Below are 21,224 nucleotides of genomic sequence, written 5' to 3'. Positions count from 1 at the left end.
TTTATCTCTAGCTGCTTCAACCTGAAAATTTGGAAGACCCAGAAGTTAATTATTTTAACTTAGCTAACAAGATGAGTAAGTGATAGTGGAAGGACTTGATAATCTAAGTCCAAAGTCTTTGTAGAAATACATTTTGTTATCTTTTAAGATATATTCAACAATCTGTCACATTCAAAAGTCTTCCATTATGTCAATGAATTTATTGATCCCAATTGTAAATTTAGTTTGTCCCTGTTTAATATATCAATATCAAGAAGGGAAGACTTAGTTCACCCCTTGTGAATGTGTCAATAAACCACAAATCTCTATTGCCATCTGGTGATGTGATATAACAATTCTAATGAGAATCTCATTTACAAATGAATTTGGTATCTTCTGACTGGCAAAAGATTGTGGTTAATTAAACCAATAGCTTTGTGTTTATTGTCTCCAGAGTCATATAACTAGACAATCATCCCTTGGTTATTAGATTTGTTGCAAAATATTAATTATTTTTTTTTGCTCTCAGGTGTTCTACCGGTAAAAGAAGGTGGCTAATAATCTTCCTCATGGAATAATAATGAGAATTAGCAAATGGTACCTATTATTATTTTCTGATTAGAAGTAATTTAGACTCTATTGTTTACACAAATAAATAAAGGGCATCCTATTACTTAAATATTTTATAGTCTACTGGGTAGATAAATTAGAATTAAGAAAATGATAAATAGCCATAAAATTATAAGTGCTCTGAGAGCTTTGTGGTGTTATACATGAATGCAAATGAGATGAAATCTTAATAGTGTAATGATTTACATGTGGCATTGAAGTAAGAAAGAATTTCAGAAGAACTGTTGGTATAAACCTTTGTACAGGTTGAGGGAAATATCTGTAAAACCCTAATAAAATATGATACATGCTTGTACCTTCCTTATTATTACAATGCCATGAGTATGAAAATATTTTATGCTATGTCAATCAAATGTTAATCTCAATATCTAAACAAAAGCTAATATGTCTCAAAAAGGGTCTATTTTGAGATAAACTATTTTGTTTTTAATATACTCAGAATTTATTCAATTAGTAGCTGTGTTTTGCTTTAAAGTAATTTAGGCTTCATAAGGGCAAATTATTTGTTTTCAGCTTAAAAGAACCCATACAAGTTGGTGTTCTTAATCGTTATAAAAGTTGCAAATATAATTAATGACTTTCCTTTATTCTAAGGAAACAACATTCTCCTATGTATTTATCAATAGCTGGTTGTTATTCCTCAACTATATTCTATAAATTACCAAAACACACTAGAGATAGAGAAATTAGGCTAAAGGGACCAGTGGTCAGTTCACCTGATGAATTTTAAATATTCTAAAATAACATAGTGATAAAATGTGACATTTTAGTCAGTGTGGGGCTATAGAACATTGTATGCGAAACTGTAATGCTAAATTAGCCAATTGAGATTTTGGAAAAATCTCCTACAACTTGCTATAACATTCTTTATTGATGCATTAGCAATGACAAAAAAAAAATTTGGTGTAAATTCTAGGATTTTTCTATTTCAGTGTGAAAGAGAAAAACTAATAAAGAGTAGAACCATTCTCATCATATGCTATACATGTAATATTGCTATTAGCTAACATAAATTGTTTTACAGTTCAAATATTATATGATTAAAGTGAAATAATTTTTGGAATGTTAATTCATACAAATCACTTACCTTGTGGCTGACGACTGGGGTGGTATATCTGAAGATCAAATGGCTGTGCACTGGTTTTTTGAATCACACTGACATTCTGTCCTGTCCACTTGTTGGCTTTAGACAATGTATTGGTCCTCCAATCTGTCCAGTAGACCTCACTTCCATATAGAGATACAGCAAAAGGATGAGAGAGGTACTCATGACCTCGGATGATTTCTATCATGCCTGTTCCATCATAGAGGGCTGAATAAATAGCATCTGACCTACACAAAGGTAAATATATAAGTCAATTTAAAAAATTCATCCATATAACTTGGGATATGATCATACTACTTAAATGACAGTAAATATGTTATTTAGAAAAAAGCATTGTGTGAGCCTATGTGATCAGCAGAGAGGATAAGTAATAAGGCCAGATGATATTTGTTCATTAACAAAACAAAAAAAAGCAGACAACAGTCTCAATGTGTGTATGTGTATTACATAAGTTTAGGCCATCTTTGTGATATTAAGAAAGCTATCAGAAACTAAAGAAAGTTTCAGAAGGAGAAAGACAAATATGTAACATAATATCACATATATGTGAAATATAAAGAAATAAAACAAAGGGTCAGAGAGAGCCAGACCAGTAGCAAACTCCAGAAATATGTCTTTAGAGTTAAAGTTTCTGTAGGAAAGATGGACTGTGGAGAGCATAATGTGGAGTGCCGACATCCATGATGGAAGACCGCAGGGCCCTGATGATGGCTATGGTGTGGTGACATACATCAGAGGAGGTGTCAACCTCTACCTCTGAATCACATATAGTAAACCAGTGACCTCAATATTTTAAAAATAAATAAATAAAAACTGTTTAAGGAAGGAGAAAGGAAATACAGAAAGATTATTTATTAAACAGAAAAGAGATTGTTTGTAAACCTGGCATCTGTCCAAACTATTCTTTTTTCAAAGTGGTCCACGGTGAGTCCATTAGGCCAAGCCCCAGTTTTCATGTCTTTATAGATAGTTTTTCTTCCAGCACCACTCATAGAGGCAGATTCAATGCGAGGAAAATTGGCATCCCAATCAGTCCAGAAAAGAATTCTGAAGAAAAATAAATGATATGATTGTTTTAAGTCATTCATTCACAGGTATTTATTGAGTGCTTCTCTATGAAATGGAATGGGTAGATAGTTATAATAAAACCAGATGTATTAGCAGCCTCATAAAAGAGAAAGATAAGCTCAAATATATAATCACAGCTTCTGAAATGTTTGAAGAAAAACTTTGGTCTGAGAAAGGACAGCAGATAGGTAACCACTTAGGGTAGACAACAGGGAGAAAATTACATAGAAGAGGTGATATATATACAAAAGCTAAAGGATCAGGAGAACAATGGAAAGAACACGACAAGTAAAATAGAAACATGACAAGTATATAGAAAGTCTCTGATGGGTAAAAGTGCATGGGTAATTGGCAGAACTGATATGACTGATATATAAGAAATGTGGTTAGTGGAGGATAGAGGAGACTATGAAATTGAAGAGAATGAGCTTTTGGGTCTTGTAGAGCCAACATTATTTGGGGTATTACTCTGTGAGATTAAAAGGCATATACTATATGAGCACACATAGAAGGTTTATCTTGATTACAATGAAGCAAATTCAATGGTTATTTTTAAGGACCACAAAAAGATGAAAGTGGCCTACAGGTGGTTGTGGCAGTAGAGCAGTAAATGGATTCAAGGTATATTTGTAAGCAGAATTACCAGATTAGCTGATAGATTAGATGTAATGAATGTGCTAGAGAATAGAAGCACAGTGACTTTCAGGTTTTTGTTTCAGCAAACTTAGACTCAGGATAAGGAAAGCATGGGTATGAATTCACCAAGTGCAATGGGGAATAAAATAGTGGAGTAGATTTCAAGAGCTGGGAGTTGAGTATGGTTATGTATAGAGAGCAATCAAATGTTTATTTTTGAATATTTTGATTTTGAAATTTTAGGATATCAAAAAGAAGAATTCTAGAAAATTGAGTGGTTTGTGAAGATAAAACTCAGATAATAAGGCTAATTTGGACACATGACTTTGGTGGTATATATGTGGCATTTAGAGTCAATGGATGAAACAGCTCAGAAGATAGGATGTGGAGGGAAAACAAAGGGACTAGTATACTTTGATATGTACAAACAAGTAACTACTAAGATACACCTATTTATATCTTTAAAATCATTTCTTTTGCTAAAATACTATTTGTAACCCTAAAAATTCACAGTGCACAAAGTTCCATACAATAGCCAGTAAGTGCTTCATGTGAACTTTATTTGTGAGAGTTAGATCATGAGTATCCCACAGAAATGACACAAGGGCCTAAACTGCCAAAGGAGTGTTTACTTTATGCCAAATACAGTATTTTGTGTTTTATACAAATCAACTTATTTAGTTGACCATGAGGTAATTGCTGAAGTTATCTATGTTTTACAAATGAAAAACAAATTCTAAAGAAGCTAAATTACTTGACCAGGATTACACAGCTATCAATTGGCAGATGGGGCTGGAATAGTGGACAGCCTAATTTCTGTTTGCACGCTTTAAACATCTAACTCTTTAATGTCATGTCACTAAATAAAATAACAATGGGAAAGCATCTGGTACAGGAGTGGGAGCATGGCTTGTGATAAATTGTGCTTGTCTTTTCTACTTTGGGAATAGAATCCAAGGGGTAGCATGGAGATTTGGAAAGAGACACAGGGTTGGAGAGAATGTGACAGTCCATTTAATCTTCCTATTATCAGTTCTGATAACATTTTGCTGAGAAATGGTGAAGTTACTGGTATAATTAGTATGCCCTTTACTTTATTTATAAATAGCTTAGCTATTTTTTAATCCCTTTGTAAGATAGTTGAGTATAGGTATTTGAAAAATCACCATGGAAGATGAATCAATCTTATGGAAAAAATTCAAAATCCAATTTATTTACTTAAAATAAAGTAGTCTTTATTGTCTATTTAAGAGATCTGAACTAATGTAAACTAAGAGTTCATCATAACTTCTACTTTTGAGGAGTATGTCATCTCTTAGAGAACAAAAGGCTTACCAATTTAAAGTAATTTCAAGATAAATCAAAATAATATACAATACATTTAATAAGTATACATGTTGAAAGAATATGGTGAACAGGTGATGAATGTTGTCTTTTGATATAAGACAGAATTTCATATTTAACTAAAACTCTGGGCATGTAATTATTTTTTGTTTTATTTTTTTTGTTTTTGTTTTGTTTTTATATTTATTTATTTATGCACACAACAACTGGGGTGCAGGCCAGAGGTGCAGGGGGGTGAGAAGATTCACCAGAGACAGAGTTGGGAACAGACAAGGCAGACTGACTGAAATACAATGCTGAGGATGGGGCAGCAGGAATAACAGGAGAGGTCTGCTGTGCTCTGTGGGTCACCTCCCTGGCCACAGATCCAACTTGTGCTGCAGTGGCTGTAGTTTGCTCTATAGTGCTGTGGTTTTTTTTTTTTTTTAATAATTTATTTATTTGTACATACAGAACTGGGGTACAGGCCAGAGGATCAGGGGCGGTGAGAGGCTTCACCAGAGATAGAGCAGGGAACAAAACAGGCAGATCGACGAAGTACACTGCTGAGGGGAGCAGCGGGCGGGTCAGGAGAGGTCTGCCACACCATGTGGTCACCTCTGGGGCAGGTGGGAATTGAACTCATGCGGAAGCGGCTTTAGATTCTCAGTGCAGTGCTTTAACCCGCTGCGCCAGCAGGGAGGGCCCTATAGTGCTGTGTTTTAACCTGATGCACCACCAGGGAGGGCCCTAGACATGCAATAAATTTCATTAAATATTGTTTCAGTGTTGAATTGCATAATATCTATATTCTTGTTTTTATATCAAATAAACTTGGAATAATCATAGTGGATATCTGTCACTCCAGCATACTGAGGTCAGAATCAATTTTCTCATCTGTAAATATTAATAAAACTGTATGAAGCATTCGACAAATTTAGCATAAGGATGGGTAGCACATAGAAAAAAAAAAAAAGTGTTAGTCCATGCACCCACACACATTCATGGAAAAGAGTTCAAAGGCAGAATTTCAAAGTCTTTCCAAACTGTTAAAAAACAGGGGTTGATGGCCCTCCCTGGTGGCGCGGCGGGTTAAAGCACAGCACTGAGAATCTAAAGCCGCTTCGCTTCCTCGTGAGTTGATTCCCGCCTGCCCCGGAGGTGACCACATGGCGTGGCAGACCTCTCCTGACCCTCCCGCTGCTCCCCTCAGCAGTGTACTTCGTCGATCTGCCTGTTCTGTTCCCTGCTCTATCTCTGGTGAAGCCTCTCACCGCCCCTGAGCCTCTCTGTCCTGCACCACAGTTCTGTATGCACAAATAAATAAAGCTTAAAACAAAAACAAAAAACAGGGGTTGGAAGAGAATGAGAATTCTATTTTTCAATATTTAAATGTTACACTAGCATGTATGTGAAGGTAAATTAATTTAATAAGGTTAACATGAATCACAGCCATGAGTACAAAATTAAAAAGTGTAGGTCATAGGATTGGATTTAGCTCATATACAGTCTTGCAAACAATGATTTATAATTTAAAAGAGTTTTATTTCATGAGCAGCTTTATAAGTTTCTATGTCCTTGTTTATATCCAAGTTAATCATTGTTTAATCACCAAATGCTAAATAAAGTAAGCAATTTATCAGGAAAGTATAAAAATGTATACTAATACCAGAAAATAAGACTTTTTAAAGTTGAGTATTAATGGGGATGAGGGAATTTATTATACATTATTTTTAGGTACTGAAATATTTGTATAATCAGTATTTTAAAGCATAAATAATTAAATTTAAAAAACATTTAAATGTACTAGAGGACATTTATAAAATCTTATTCTTGGGAATCATTCCCTGAAAAGATTAATGCTGAAAGTTAAGATTATTGTGTATGAAAATAACTACCTGAAATAGCATGAAATAAGTCATAAACACTTGCACACACATGCTTTCTGTTAATTAGAGAATGGATAAAGAATAATTAATATAAATCAAATAAGCAATTCAGGTATAGTGGAATGTCTTTCTTGAAAACAATATACCTAAAGTGAATTATGCATGTCATTTTAAATCATTTTGGATGAACACATCATTTTTATTATTACCAGGTTATTTGTCAACTTCCTATTAAATTGAGAACTAAAAAATAAATTAACTAATTAAAGTGGAAACAAGGCCAACATAGCATCAATCAATTTTATGGTGATATCTTGGCATATAAGATGAAGTAGTGATATTTGCAAGTTTAGAAAAATATTAGGAAAATACTCTGTGAAAAAGCAGAATTTTAGAATCATATATAGTATACATAGTCACCACCAAATTTAGGCAGGGCTGTTCTTCACATTGAATTGGTGATACAAAGATTTCTAAAATATTGCCCTTTGTTCATATAACAAATAGAGAATTGATATTTCTTTTGTAACTCTTTATCAAGTTCTGTTTATGTGTTGTGTCAATTCCAACATGTATATCAGTAAATGTGCAATTCAATATCACATGTAGGTAGGTTTACTATTTGTGGACTCTCAAATAGATGTTCTCATGTATGAAGGAAATATATATGGCTTGGGACAATTTGCAGCATTCTAAAAAAAATAAGATATACTTTAATTTCCTTATAACAGTGTTAAACTGTTTCTTCTATAGTGGTCGCTGTGGTCCTAACTTTTAAATAATTCATGTGGGAAATTTCTAATGTTTTTATAAAATAACAAGTTCTATAATTAATCTCACCAAAGCATTCTTAAACTTTCCATAATATAGTTTACGGTTAATTTTAAAATTGATTTTAAGGGTCATTGTTTCATAAAATTCTAAGTACTCTTTTGTATACTTTACAATGTGGTATTTTAAAAGAATCACTTTTTCCTTATTACTTTCTTTTTATTTTTAAAACATATTAGCATTTCAAAGATCACATTATGTCTTCAAGTATACAAAGACTGAATATTCCTTCTTGCAAGACGTATGGAAATGTTTAGCCATAATTGCTTTTAAAATAGAGACTACAGTCTACTGATTCTACAGTTCTTGCATTCATGGGTTAGTCTGTTTCAGGATTAAATTGGGTCAATGGAGCATGAACAACTTGTGCCATTACAGGCATGAAAGGACCATTATCATCTATCAGGTCAAACTGCATAAGGTGAAAATAAATGATCTTGGTAAAAATGGTTACTCATCTATAATCTTTAGCTCTTCTAAAACCAACATCTATATTAGTTTCACTTAAGAACACTTGCAGATAAAATTAAAATTTTATTTCGATGTCTCTCTAATCTTTACAGTTGCTATTATCTGCTCCCAACAATTGCAGTGTTATAGCAAAGTCCACTGATTATGACAAATGAAAACATAAATACCAGCAATGCAGCAAGCGAGACTATGCAGCTGCATAAGAAGAACGGCAATGAAAGTTCAAGAACAGAAGTACTGGCCTGTAGATTCTGAACTCCCTGACACTTGTTACTCCCTAATAATAAGCTTGATGTTTCGAGGAGATTTATATACTCTTTGGGGTCACCTTAGCAATAAGTGCATTACCTTAAAATTGAATGAAAGAATGATGACTCCTCCCTAAGACTTCCAATCTGGGATATTGGGTCAGAATACTGAAGGGATGTGACATGATGACATACATGTTTTATAATGTAATATGAATTCTTGTAGATTCTATGCTGGGAGTTAAGTCATAAATTAAAAACACTTCTATTTTGGCATCTTAAAAGGACAAAAGGATCTGACAACTGTAGGAAGCTAAAATGACTTTAGCATGTTTTATAGAACACATGTTACAGTTTGTGTTTTCTTCAGCTTTTCTCAGGAAGCAAAGTGATTGGTTGCAAACTTTTATTTTTGTCATTGGAGACAAGGTTTTGTGTAGTAGCCACAAGCTGATTTTTTAATTATTGCTTTGCTCTTTAAGGTATGTTTTCATGTTCCTGTAAGTTACATGCAAACACAATTCTATTCATATTCATGCATTAATTAACTTAGTAGCTATTTACTATCAAGAGCAATGGAATAGTTAATAGACGTGGAAGAAATTTTGCTTGCCATAGAAAGCATGTGATATAGAAAAAAAAAAGATTGACATTTATACAAAGCACATTTCAAAAAAAAATTAGCTAGTGGACTTACTCTAGTGGACAAATTAAATTGTCACAAATTGAAATGTCTTCAACTCCTATTCAGTTCTCACATCAGATATTTCACAAATAAATGAGAAATAGGGGGGAATTTTGTTTCTGTTTGATCATATAGCACTAAGACAGTAAACTGAGTTAAAATCAGTATTTTTCAGTGCTGCTTTACTTATGCTTACTTTGGCAGTGTAATTCACTGTGTATGTGTCCTTATTTTTACTCAGTTCTGAGCCTATCTCATGAAATAACCAAAATCCTAAACTTTTCCAAATTATACTTTCATTTGCATTCATTTTCAGACATAATTGCTACAATTGGGTTTTATTTTTATTTTTTTAAAAGATTTATTTATTTATTCATATAGAACTGGGGTAAAGGCCAGAGATGCAGAGGGTGAGAGGATTCACCAGAGACAGACTGGGGAGCAGAACAGGCAGATCGACGGAGTACACTGCTGAGGGGAGCAGCGGGTGGGTCAGGAGAGGTCTGCCATGCCATGTGGATCTCCTCTGGGGCAGGCGGGAATCAAACTCATGTGAAAGTGGCTTAAGCTTCTTAGTGCTGTGCTTTAACCAGCTGCGCCACCAGGGAGGGCCCACAATTGGGTTTTAAATGGGTTTATATGTCTCATATTTTAATTATATCAATCATTTATAAAATAATTTTCAACAATAAAATTACTGTAAGATCCTAATAACCAAATCTATCACCCTTTCAAGAAAAAAGAAATCAAGAAAAGTAGTACTATGATATCAACTTTGGTCATTTATGCCAGAAATAACTTTGTTATTTACCTGGTTTCTTTTTTTTTTTGAAAATTATTTAATCATCTTAATAAGACTCACAATTTCATAGTGGCAGGTATAGAAGACATCAGCTCTCTCAGAAGCATTAATTGTTTTTTGTCCACTCTTAGGCCCAATGTCTATATTTTCAATTCTTAGATGATAAGATGATATTTTACTTTTAGAGTCCTTTATAGAACTAAACTAGTTTTTGGTATTTTAAATAGTATTCATGAGTTGTGTGTCCTTTGTATTTCTGTTTTCTTCTTATTTTTCCTCTCAGGTTGGAAATTCTATAACTAAGATAAATATATTCATCCTAAGTATTGTTAGATCAAAATTTCAGCTGCTATACAGACTGTTTTGTTCAGGTCATATCTTTTTCAAATAACTGATTTATTTATTTATTTTGGCTTTTACTCTCTCTATGACTTTTGTAATTTGGGAAGTATTTGGTTTTCCTTACAGATTGTTATTCATGGTAAGACTAAAGCATTTCCAAAATATTAATTTTCCTTTAGGCAGATAAGTTTCTGATACAACTTAGGATAAATAGGGGTAAATTTGACAGATTTTGACGTATTGGTTCCTACATTAATTCACATTAAAAAACTCTGTGGGGGTGAGAATGGCACATCTTCAAGCAACTAGTAACAACAAATGTTGGCGAGGATGTGGAGAAAAAGGAACTCTCCTGCACTGCTGGTGGGAATGCAAACTAGTACAACCACTATGGAAAACTGTTTGGAGGTTCCTCAAACTGCTTAATCTGTAGCTTCCGTATGGCTCAGCAATCCCACTCCTAGGTATCTACCCAAAAGACACAAAAACACTTAAAGAAAAAGATACCTGCACCCCCCATGTTTATTGCTGCTTTATTTACAATTGGAAAAACATGGAAGCAGCCCAAATGCCCAAAAATAGATGACTGACTGGATTAAAAAGATGTGGTACATATATACAATTGAATATTACTCAGCAACCAAAAAAGAGAAACACATGTCTTTTGCAGCAACTTGGATGGAGCTGGAAATGATCATGCTTAGTGAGATAAACCAGAAAGAAAAAGAAAAATACCAGATGGTTTCGCTCATAGCAGGAGTATACTGGACCAGGTGAGAAAATAATAAGAATAATGAACAACCATATACCAGAGACGTTTTGTGGGGGTGGAGTGGAGAATGGGATCAAAAACGGGGGTTGTGGGGTGGGAAGGGTAGTGCACGGGACTATGGTGATGGCACACAGGTGATTCAGTGATGGGAAGCCCACGGGGATTACAATTTAGATAAAAACAAAAAAGTGTACAAAATGATGTAAAAATAAACTGTTATATTATTAAAACAACAACAACAAAACAAACAAACAAACAAAAAATGGTCTTGGACTTCCCAGCCTTCAAAACCATAAAATCATGAGAAAATAAACTCCTGTTGTTTAAGTCAAAAAAAAAAAAAAAAAGAAAGAAAGAAAGAAAGAAACTGTGGGGAATAAAGGGTCAGATCTACTTGGAACTTCAGGAGCACCATTAAAAAAATGGATCGTCATTAAATAAAAGATACTTTCCTGGTGAAATGTTACTAGAGGAGGCATTGCAGCATTGAGTGAAAGGGGTGGGGGTGACCAGTATAAGCTGTGGAACAAGAGACCATACCTTCAGGACAAAATGTATACCTGACTTGCTCACTATTGGCAGAGCTCTCTGTTTTTCAAAAGAAGTCAGAAATCCAGGATTGTATGTAAAATCTGTTGATATTTTCTGTTTTGGCAACTAATTCAAATAAATTTAAAACATTCTGGAAGGTGAAGCAAACACATCGATGAAAATTGCCAATTTGGAACCCTGCTGCAAACAAGCTGCTTCAACCCTTAATTTCTGTCTGAATTGGGGAAAAGGAAAACAAACAAACTTACCAATGTATTGATTTCATAGTCAGAGAGTGTAGCCAGGAAGCTAACTAAACACAGGGCTTACTTTTCTCTCTCCTGCATCTCATTAAACTCCCTTCCAGCTGACTCCCCTCTCATTAGTGGTTCTTGGATTTTGTATTAATTAAAGGCACTGAGCCAACAAAGTAATCCTTCCTACTACCCTTTAAACTTGGCAAATGTTTGTATTTAAGAAATAATTACTAAAAATATAAATAACACAAAGTAATAAAGTTATCTCACATATTTCAATTACATATAGCACACATACTTACTATTCCCTATCTAGCACCCCTATTCACCATCCCCTTCAAAATCAACTCATAATAAAGAGGCTATTATCCTTGACTTAAAAGGATTGAAGAAAAAACACTAGAGTAGTTTTCCCAAAGAATAAGTGACTAAATCCACATTTTCTGATTCCAAACCAGTGTCTCTCTTCTCCTTTTTCACAAAGGAACACATATGGGATCCTGGGGTCAATAACCTGAGTTATTTAACATTTGACCCTGTTTTCCTGAATTGTATACTTGGTCTTTCAAATATCCCAGTAGTCAGCAACTTAAAACTTGCAAGCTTATTCTAATTTTCTTTTATACAGACTCCATGTACATATCAAAATAAATAATGGGTGAGGGGGTTAACACTGGTGATGGAATTAAAGACTGCTCCTAAGGTTTGCAGCCACTAGAAATAATTAAACCATCTCCTTAGCATGGCAAAGAGAAATGTATTAAATTACTAGTTCAAAATATATTGTAAAAGATTTCAATAGCCTAATTCCCATATTTAGAGAAAAAAAAAAAACTTTAAATACTCTAAAAATAATGATAAGGAATTATAAAACAAAATATCTGGTGACAAATGTAAACTAGTTGATATGTATCTATATCAATCAATACATACATATATATATACATATGTACATATGTATGTATGTATACACACAACTATATATATTCACACAATTATATATGTATACATCTATACATATAGAAAATAAGCACTTTGAGTCATAATTTATAAGGTAATTGAATTCAGTATTAATTTGAAAGATGATATTTTATACCAAAGTGATTCTGTGAAAGACATATTTCCTTACCCATATCTTGGGTCCAAAGCAATGGCCCGAGGGTGTTCCATGGCTCCTGCTATTAGTGTAGTTCTTAATGAACCATCCAGTTTGGCCACTTCAATTTGGTCAAGATTGCTGTCTATCCAGTATATGTTGCCTGCTATCCAATCGACTGTTAGTCCTTCTGGGGTCGCTAAACCATGTTCTACAACCACTTCGATTGCACTAACACCTACAAGAAAATGTGAAAGCAATAATTTTGTCTATCAAGGAACACCATAGAAATGCCTTATTTATCAGCAGTACAATGTACTCAAACATTATATAAATTTTATGAGATATTGTACAAAAACAGTGCCCGGCACATAGGAAACTAGAGTTCCAAATTTAGAATTGCTGATATGCTTGCTAGGTAGAAAATACTTTATAAATATTTCCCAGGCTAATAACAATGATTGCAGAAAAGTTATTTCTTGTTTGGCTTTTTAGGCAAAACAAGGGATTTGGGGAATAATAATGATAAGCTAATTAAAAGCAGTGAGTTTAATTTAAATGTTGATCTACATGGGTAGAATAAAGAGAAAAATCTATCTGAGGCAATATGCAATGTAGCTATCAGCATTCACTCTTTTTTTCTAAAACATGATAAATAAAATGGCTTCTCCTTATTTAGCCTCTACAAAAATGAGCCCAAAATCACATTGCCCCTCCCCCAATTACCCTGTGCCCATAATCCATGGTTTGATGTTTATTGCTGCTTTGTTTACAACTGGAAAGGCATGGAAACAACCCACATGCCCCTAAGTAGATGACTGGACTAAAAAGATGTCATACATGTAAAAAATGGAATATTACTTAGCAATAAAAAATAATAAACACATTCCTTTTGTAGCAACATGGCTGGAGCTGAAAAAGATCAAGCTTAGTAAAATAAGCCAGAAAGAAAAGGAAAAAAAAAATACCAGATGGTTTCACTCATAGCAAGAGTATAAAGGACAAGGGGAGAAAATAATAATGATGATGATGAACAACTATATAACAAAGACATTTTACAGGGGTGGAATGGGGAATGGGATGAAAGATGGTTGGGGGAGTGAAGTGCATTGGATTATGGTGATAGCACACGGGTGATTTGGTGATGGGAAGCTCGCAGGTATTACAACTGAGATGGAAATAGGCATAAAATGATGTAAAAATAAACTATTATATTATTAAGGAAAAAAAATTCCATGCTTTGAAGCATTATGAGTATTAGAACTTACCACTTCACCTCCCCAATATATGTGTGCCTGTCCCTGGCTTTACATATATGAAGAAGATTAAGAAACACTGGTCAAATATTAATAAAAATTCATTGTTATTAGTATATATATATATATATATACATGTGTGTGTATGCATGTATATATGCATGTATATATATATATGTATATACATATGTGTACACACACACACACACATATCCCTACCTCCACTTTCAGAGAGCTTGCCCCGGTATATTCTGTCTTCTACAACATCTGTCCAATAAAGCAAACTTTGATTGAAGTGGAAATCAAGTGCTATTGTATTCCGTAATCCAGGAACAAGAAGACTGTAGTCTCTTTTATGAAGATCAATCCTTCTGATCTCATGGCGAATAGAAAAGATGATGAATGCTTCAAAGGGATCTGAAATTAAAATTATTTTAATAGGTTATGAAAATATTAGGGAACCTTGGTAGTGAAAATGAAACAATAGAGCTCAAAATCCATTTATTTGAAGTATACTTTACTATATAAACCTCTGTCATTAATGGAACAATTCACCTTAATCCAAATTTTAAAAGTAAAAACTTCAATTTGTGTGTTCACTAACATAAGGTATAAATGTGCTTTTCTCTTTTCTGTATGTCTAATGTTGACAAGTTATCTTGTCTAGAGAGGCTATAATCTCTCCTGTTCACAGAATATAGTCTACAAGTGGATGTGATTTCTACATCACAATGCGTTTGTAAATTTCCAGACAAATCTTGAAGTTGAGGGAAAGAATGCCTTTTTCTCTCAATAAGAACTATAACATTAAGAGAAAAAATAATCATGGGGACTATACTACCTACTTCCTTACAGATTTTGGATAAGAGAGGAAATCAAAGTAGAAACTTAAAATATCCTGAGAAAAACAAAAATGAGGATGCAAGAGATCAAAATCTATGGAATGCAACAAAAACAGCCTAAAGGTTAAGGATGACTACAACACAGTCCTATTCTAAGAAGCAAGAAAAATCCCAATATAAATTTCATATCACACATGATACAATTTAGAAAAGAGGAATAAACAAAGTTAGTATGAGGAATGAAACAATAAAAAGAAAATAAATAAAAAACATAAGATCAAAACCTAGAGCTGGATTTGTAAGAAAATAAATATATAAATAAATCTTTACCTTTGTTAAAACAAAAAGCAAATAAATTAAACATAATCACAAAGGATAAATCCCTACATATAGAAAAGAAGTACACAGTATCATAAAGCCTACTTTAAACCATTACATGCAAATAAATTTAATAACCTAGAGGAAAAGGACAAATTCTAGAATACTACAGCCTACCAAAACTAACCCAGAAAGAAATAAATGAATTGAAAAACTGACCACATGCATGGGAATCAAACAAGTAATAAAAACAAAAGGTCAGTACCAGATAGCTTTACAAGTAAATTTTATCAAAACTTAAAAAAAAAGAATGCTTATCTTTCTCAAATTGTTTTTATAATTGCAACAGCAAAGGATGAACCATAATACATTTTACAATGTTGACATTGCCAAAACACAGAATGAGAAAATTATAGATCAAAATCTCTGATGTCAATACAAAAATTTTAACAATATAACTTTAAATCAAATTCAAAACAGTGCATCACAAGGAGAATATATCATAATCAAGGACGTGGGTGGCTTAATAAACACAAGTTTATGTAATATATTATATCAATAAAGGTATAAATAAATTCATAGTGTAATATCTACAGGTGCAGAGAAAATACTGATTAGATTCAATACCCACCTATGATTAAAAAAAATTAAATGATATAGGAATAGGATAAATTACTTAAATATAATAAAAGTCATATACGTGAAATCAACAGCAACACTTTAGGACTATTAAATAGTTCCTCCTATGCCTCCATACAAACAATGACAATACTGACAAAAATGTCAAAATAACCCCACCTTTTGAACCACAGAAATTAATCAAACTCTATTGACAACCAAGGAGTGTTTGCTCAAGAAAAATTGCTGAGTATAAGTGAGAACAGCCAATTATGGAATATAATATGTATCTATCATCCCTTGTCCCCAAGATTTCAGGGAAAACTGACCACAAAAGCTTAGAAATCATTGAAGAGAGAGAGAATGTTTAGAGTTTTACCAAAATTGATTGTTTTCTATTATTTATTATTTGTTTACAACACTGCTTCTAACTTGGAGGAATAACATCATTCTTGTTCATATATTTTTTACTACACCACACCCAACATCAAGCATTCATAGCATTTTACCTTCATGCATTGGACACTCTCCCCAATTTGTTTCCATCCCTCACTCTCCTCCTCTGGAAGATATTTCTCCAAGCATATTTCTAGAGCTTTTTTTGGTTTAGTTTTATTTTTCCTTTGTTTCCTTTCCTTTTATTTCACATATGAAGGAAAGCATCAGATATTTGTCTTCCTCCTTCTGATTTATTTTGTTTATCCTAATTACCTCTAGCTATATCCATGTTATGACACATGTTAAAATTCCATCAATTTTTACAAGTTGAGTTGTATTATAGTGTGTACCACATGTCCTTAATCCACTCATCTGTCATTGGGCACTTAGGGTGTTTTTGTAACTTGGCTATTGTTAATAGTGCTTCAATGAACATAACAGTGCAACTATCTTTTCAGAACTGTTTTTATATTCTTTGGAGAAATACTTAAGAGTGTAATTACCAGGTAATACATCAAATCTATGAACTCTCTATCGTGTTTTCCATGAAATAGTTCACATTCTCACCAACAGTATATGAAAATTCCTTTAATTCCACACCCTCACCAACACTTGTTACTACCATTTAGCAACATTATTATAGAAACAACATTTGTTGTGATTACTATTTTACAGTGAACCATTGGAATGAGTGATGCTTCATTTGGTTTTGATTTGCATTTTTCTGATAATGAGCTTTTTTTTTTTCCTTCATGTATCTGTTGACCATGTATATGTACTTTCAGTAATGTATCTATTCAACTCTTCTGCTCATTTTGGAATTTTAACTTCATTACATTGTGTAATGTAACGTGCAGGGCATATATTCATTATTGCACTGATTTCATGCTATAATTTCAGATTTCTCTGTAGATAACAAAGTGTCCATTTTAGTAAATTTTCATTATTGCTGATAACTTTTTAAAAATTATTTTGTTGAACAGCATTGTATTGTAGCAATACATAAATTTTAGGACTTCTATTTTTATAGTATTTCTGTATATTTCTTATAGGTGGTGCTTTTTGTTTTCACAGACAAGTTTTCTCATAATGATTGTTATAAAAATCTTTCTACTAACAGTTTGTGTGGGAGTTGTGGTTAGAAATGTCAAAATATATGTATGAATTCATTTATTTCTCCATTACCAATATTTAGAAATATTGAGTTCCTCAGATGTGTTTATATAAACAATGACAGAACATGCAAAAATGGACAAATATCCCCGCCTTTTGAACTCGAGAAATTAATCAATGTCTAGTGAAAATCCAAGGAGTGTTTATTTTAGAAAAACTGCTGAGTACACATAAGAACAGCCATTTGTGGAGTATAACTTGTGCTATTCTCAATCCCCTTTTCTAAGATTTCAGAATCCTAGCCACAAGCTCAGTTTTACCAAAATTCCAAACTTGTGTGAACTATTCAACTGGAGAAAGATACCCCAAAAGGGGGTCTTTATTGTTGGCCTATCTGTTAAGTATCATCACCATCAAGCTACAGCCTGAGTCTGATCCTCCACCAGCAAAGCACAGCAGCTCTTTCCTGTCTTACCTGCTGCTACACTCAGCAGTGCATTTCAGTAGATCTTCTAGTTCTGTTCCCCACTCTGTCCCTGGTAAATCCTCTCACCCCCTGCACCTCTGACCTGCATCCCAGCTTTTCTATGATAAGTAAATATTTCTATATATAAATTAACATTTTAAAATAAATAAATTAGAACAAAAAACTGGGGAACTGAATTTCCACATGTAAAGAAGGACATTAAATCATGCTACCATATGTTATAATTAACTCACAATTGTATCATAAACCAAAATGCAAGAGTTGAGACTATGCAACTATTAGAAGAATACTACAGAGGAAATTTGAATTACCTGCTTGACAATGATTTTTTTTTAGCTCTGACTTGAAAACACATACAATAATAAGTTAGACATAATTAATATATATTTTATACTTCAAAAAAGTCAAGAAATTAAAAAGTCCACCTATAAAATGGGAGAAAATGTTTTCAGATTACATATCTGACTGGGAACACTTACCTAGGATATATAAAGTACAGTTACATTTCAATAATTAGATAAATAGAAGTTTCAAAATGGGATATGTTCTTGATAAGCATTACACCCAAGAAGTGATAAAAATGACTAACAAGCACAATGAGAGAGGGTCAACATTACTCATTAGGGAAATGCAAGTCAAGCCTAGTGAGATGCAACTCTACTCCTATTAAGATGACTAAAAAAAAAGGTAGACAAGAACCACTGACCATAAGATTTTATAGACATTCAACCTTCATACACTATTTGTAGAACTTTAAAATGATCAACAACCTTGGAAAACAGTTTGACAGCTCCTCAAATTATTAATCATTGAATTAGCACATGACCAGCAATTTGACTCTTAGTTATATACCTAGTAGAGATGAAAATGTATATTCACATACAAAAAAATGCATATGAATATTCATAGCAGTATGTTTCATAATATACAAAAAGTGGAAACAATCCAAATGTCCATCATTGGGTAAATTATTAATAAGAAGGTGGCCTATTAATACAATAACTTTATTATTCAGAGTAAAAATAAAGTGCTGATATAAGCTAACACACTGACACTGATGGTGCTTGAAAATAATATGTCAAGTGATAGAAGACAGTCACAAAAGACCACATACTACATGATACTGTTTATATGAAATACCAGAATAAGAAAATCTACAAGACAGAGAAGGATTAGAGGTTGCCAGGGATAGAGAATGGGATAGATTGATGTGATATGATTTTTAATACTTCTGATGTTTGTCTGAGGGGAGGATATTAAATATTCTAAAATTAGATGGTGGTGATAGTCACACTTCTTAGTAAATATACTGCAACCTGTTTTGTTCACTTTAAAAATGTAACTTTTATAGGAATTATCACTAAATTCTTCTGCTGGAAGGAAAGAAATAGCATATAAGAAAATTATAGAGTGAAAAACTTTGCAAATACTATTATTATTTATCAAATAAAATTAAAGTAATAAAATAAACATAATTGTACAAATTGATAAAGTAGGTAAACAATAGCAAGGTCACCCAGTCATTTGTTTGCAAGATTAATACACTGATAAACCAAGACACCACCTACACCTATAGAGTCATAAATATGTATGAACATGCACACCCATGTGTGGGGACATGTTGACACATATGTGCACATGAATGTGTTACACATGCATATGTGTATGTGTGAATAGAGATAGAAAACAAACAATAGTAAGACTGATACTAGAAAATGATTAAGACTAGAGGAAATAAAAATAAAAGCAAACTACATGTTTTAATATTTTATATGAATTTAGGTAAATAAATCATTTTCTCTAGAAATGCTATAAAATAAATTAAAAAGAAAAATCTGAACATATATGTGATATTTATAAATATTGATTTAGTGGCAAAATTATATCTTTTAATCATACTTGAAAAACAAAATAAGATCTGAAGGATCTTCAGTGTTTTAAGCCTTGATACTAGGTCCACATTGAAATTATTGCAGAAACTGTTAAAAAAATATGTATACCAAGTAAGTCAGCGAGACTAGAGTCATTATATTGTACATTAGTATAATAGCACACTTTGGAAAATACATCCAACATGGTAGAATTTTTCTTTAACATTATCAATCCCAATTTATGTAATTTTCACTAGCTCTTATTAAGTAAGTGATATCAATTTTATTTTGCACAGGAAGGGGTAGAACAATGAGAAGGTATGTAGTTAACATGCCAGTGTAATATTGCAGGTAAGTGGAAGAACATAGATATGAACTAGCACCTGTTTAGTGTTAGCAGTGATTTTCAGAATCAGGAATTCTCATAGTCTGCTGTTGAGAGGGTACCACCATTTTAGAGATGTATTTGGCAGAAACAGATAAACACATGGAGCTGAAGAAGCACATAACACTTGAATAACTATCTCAACTTGTGCATATTTCAACAAGTGTACACTATAAAGGCACTGCCTATAACATTGTGCGATGTAGGAAAACACTGGAAATGACTACATGGCCATTAATAAGAGTGGAATGACAAAACAGTAGCATCAGTTTGGCCATAATGCACAAAAGGTGTATAGGAGAATACAGTATAGCTTAACAGGAACAAACAGAACTATGTAAAGTACTATAGATAAATTGCAACATTGTATACTTTGAGTAAAAACCCCAAGTAGTCCCAGTGGGCATATAATGTATATAACTTTGAACATTTAAAATGTATAAATATTACACAGTATATTGTTTATGAATGCAAACTATAATGATGGCACAGATACATTGTGAGTTATACACGCAGTTGTCATCATGAATGGAAGAATACCTAGGGCTTCAAATTTACCTGAAGTTTCATTACTTTCAGAAAATGATTTCAAATAACCTATCATTAATATGTATAAAAAGATACATTGCAAATATACTGTTCCCCAAATGCTTCAAGAATATTTGAAAGAACTTATGATAACATGAAATATATAAAATATATCATGTGTTCCATAAAAGAAAATGCTCACTACATTGAATGTTTTATTACAATTTTTACATGAGTTTCCCTTTGTAGTGTGAACATATTTGCTTAATATTTAGTTTATGAAATATTCTATTTAATTAGTGTTACAATCATTATAATTTATAATATGAATTATTGTAATTTATAATAAATTAGTAAATGCATTTATCAATTTATCATTCAATTAGTTATTGAATATTAACTGATTATATATTTTTAATTAAGGTTAAATTTAACTATAATAAAAACCATAGTGCACCAGTTAACCAAAAATTTCAAAGGAAAATTCCAGTTGTTTCATTGTTGAACTCTACCTTTCTCTCTCTATTCAAATATATATATATTTAATATTTCTTGGGTTTTTTAATTACTTTCTCTTGAGGTATTAAAAAGTTGCAATGAATACACTAACATGTCATTTCATAAGTTATTAGGAAACTAAGGCTCAATTTTAAAATTCCAACTCTTGCAATGATTATTTTTGTGTAACAACAAAAAAAAAGGC

The 21,224-nt window shown here is 32.5% G+C and overlaps 1 protein-coding gene across 1 annotated transcript in view; it reads right to left on the bottom strand.

Annotated features, from left to right (window-relative positions):
- The window catches only part of LRP1B (low density lipoprotein receptor-related protein 1B), a 1,583,276-nt gene that overhangs the window by 482,569 nt on the left and 1,079,483 nt on the right, over positions 1-21,224 (bottom strand). The window contains exons 9-12 of the mRNA XM_012727834.1: positions 14,141-14,338; positions 12,699-12,903; positions 2,597-2,761; positions 1,697-1,941 (exon numbers count right to left, since the gene is read on the bottom strand). Of these exons, the coding sequence (XP_012583288.1) occupies positions 1,697-1,941; positions 2,597-2,761; positions 12,699-12,903; positions 14,141-14,338 (813 nt within the window). The remainder of the gene's footprint in view (positions 1-1,696; positions 1,942-2,596; positions 2,762-12,698; positions 12,904-14,140; positions 14,339-21,224) is intronic.

This window comes from Condylura cristata, unplaced genomic scaffold (genome assembly GCF_000260355.1).
Source record: "Condylura cristata isolate star-nosed mole 26May11 unplaced genomic scaffold, ConCri1.0 scaffold00002, whole genome shotgun sequence".
In the NCBI taxonomy this organism is placed as follows: Eukaryota; Metazoa; Chordata; class Mammalia; order Eulipotyphla; family Talpidae; genus Condylura; species Condylura cristata.
Note: the sequence above shows the minus strand (reverse complement) of the source record. Positions and strands in the feature narration are given on the sequence as shown.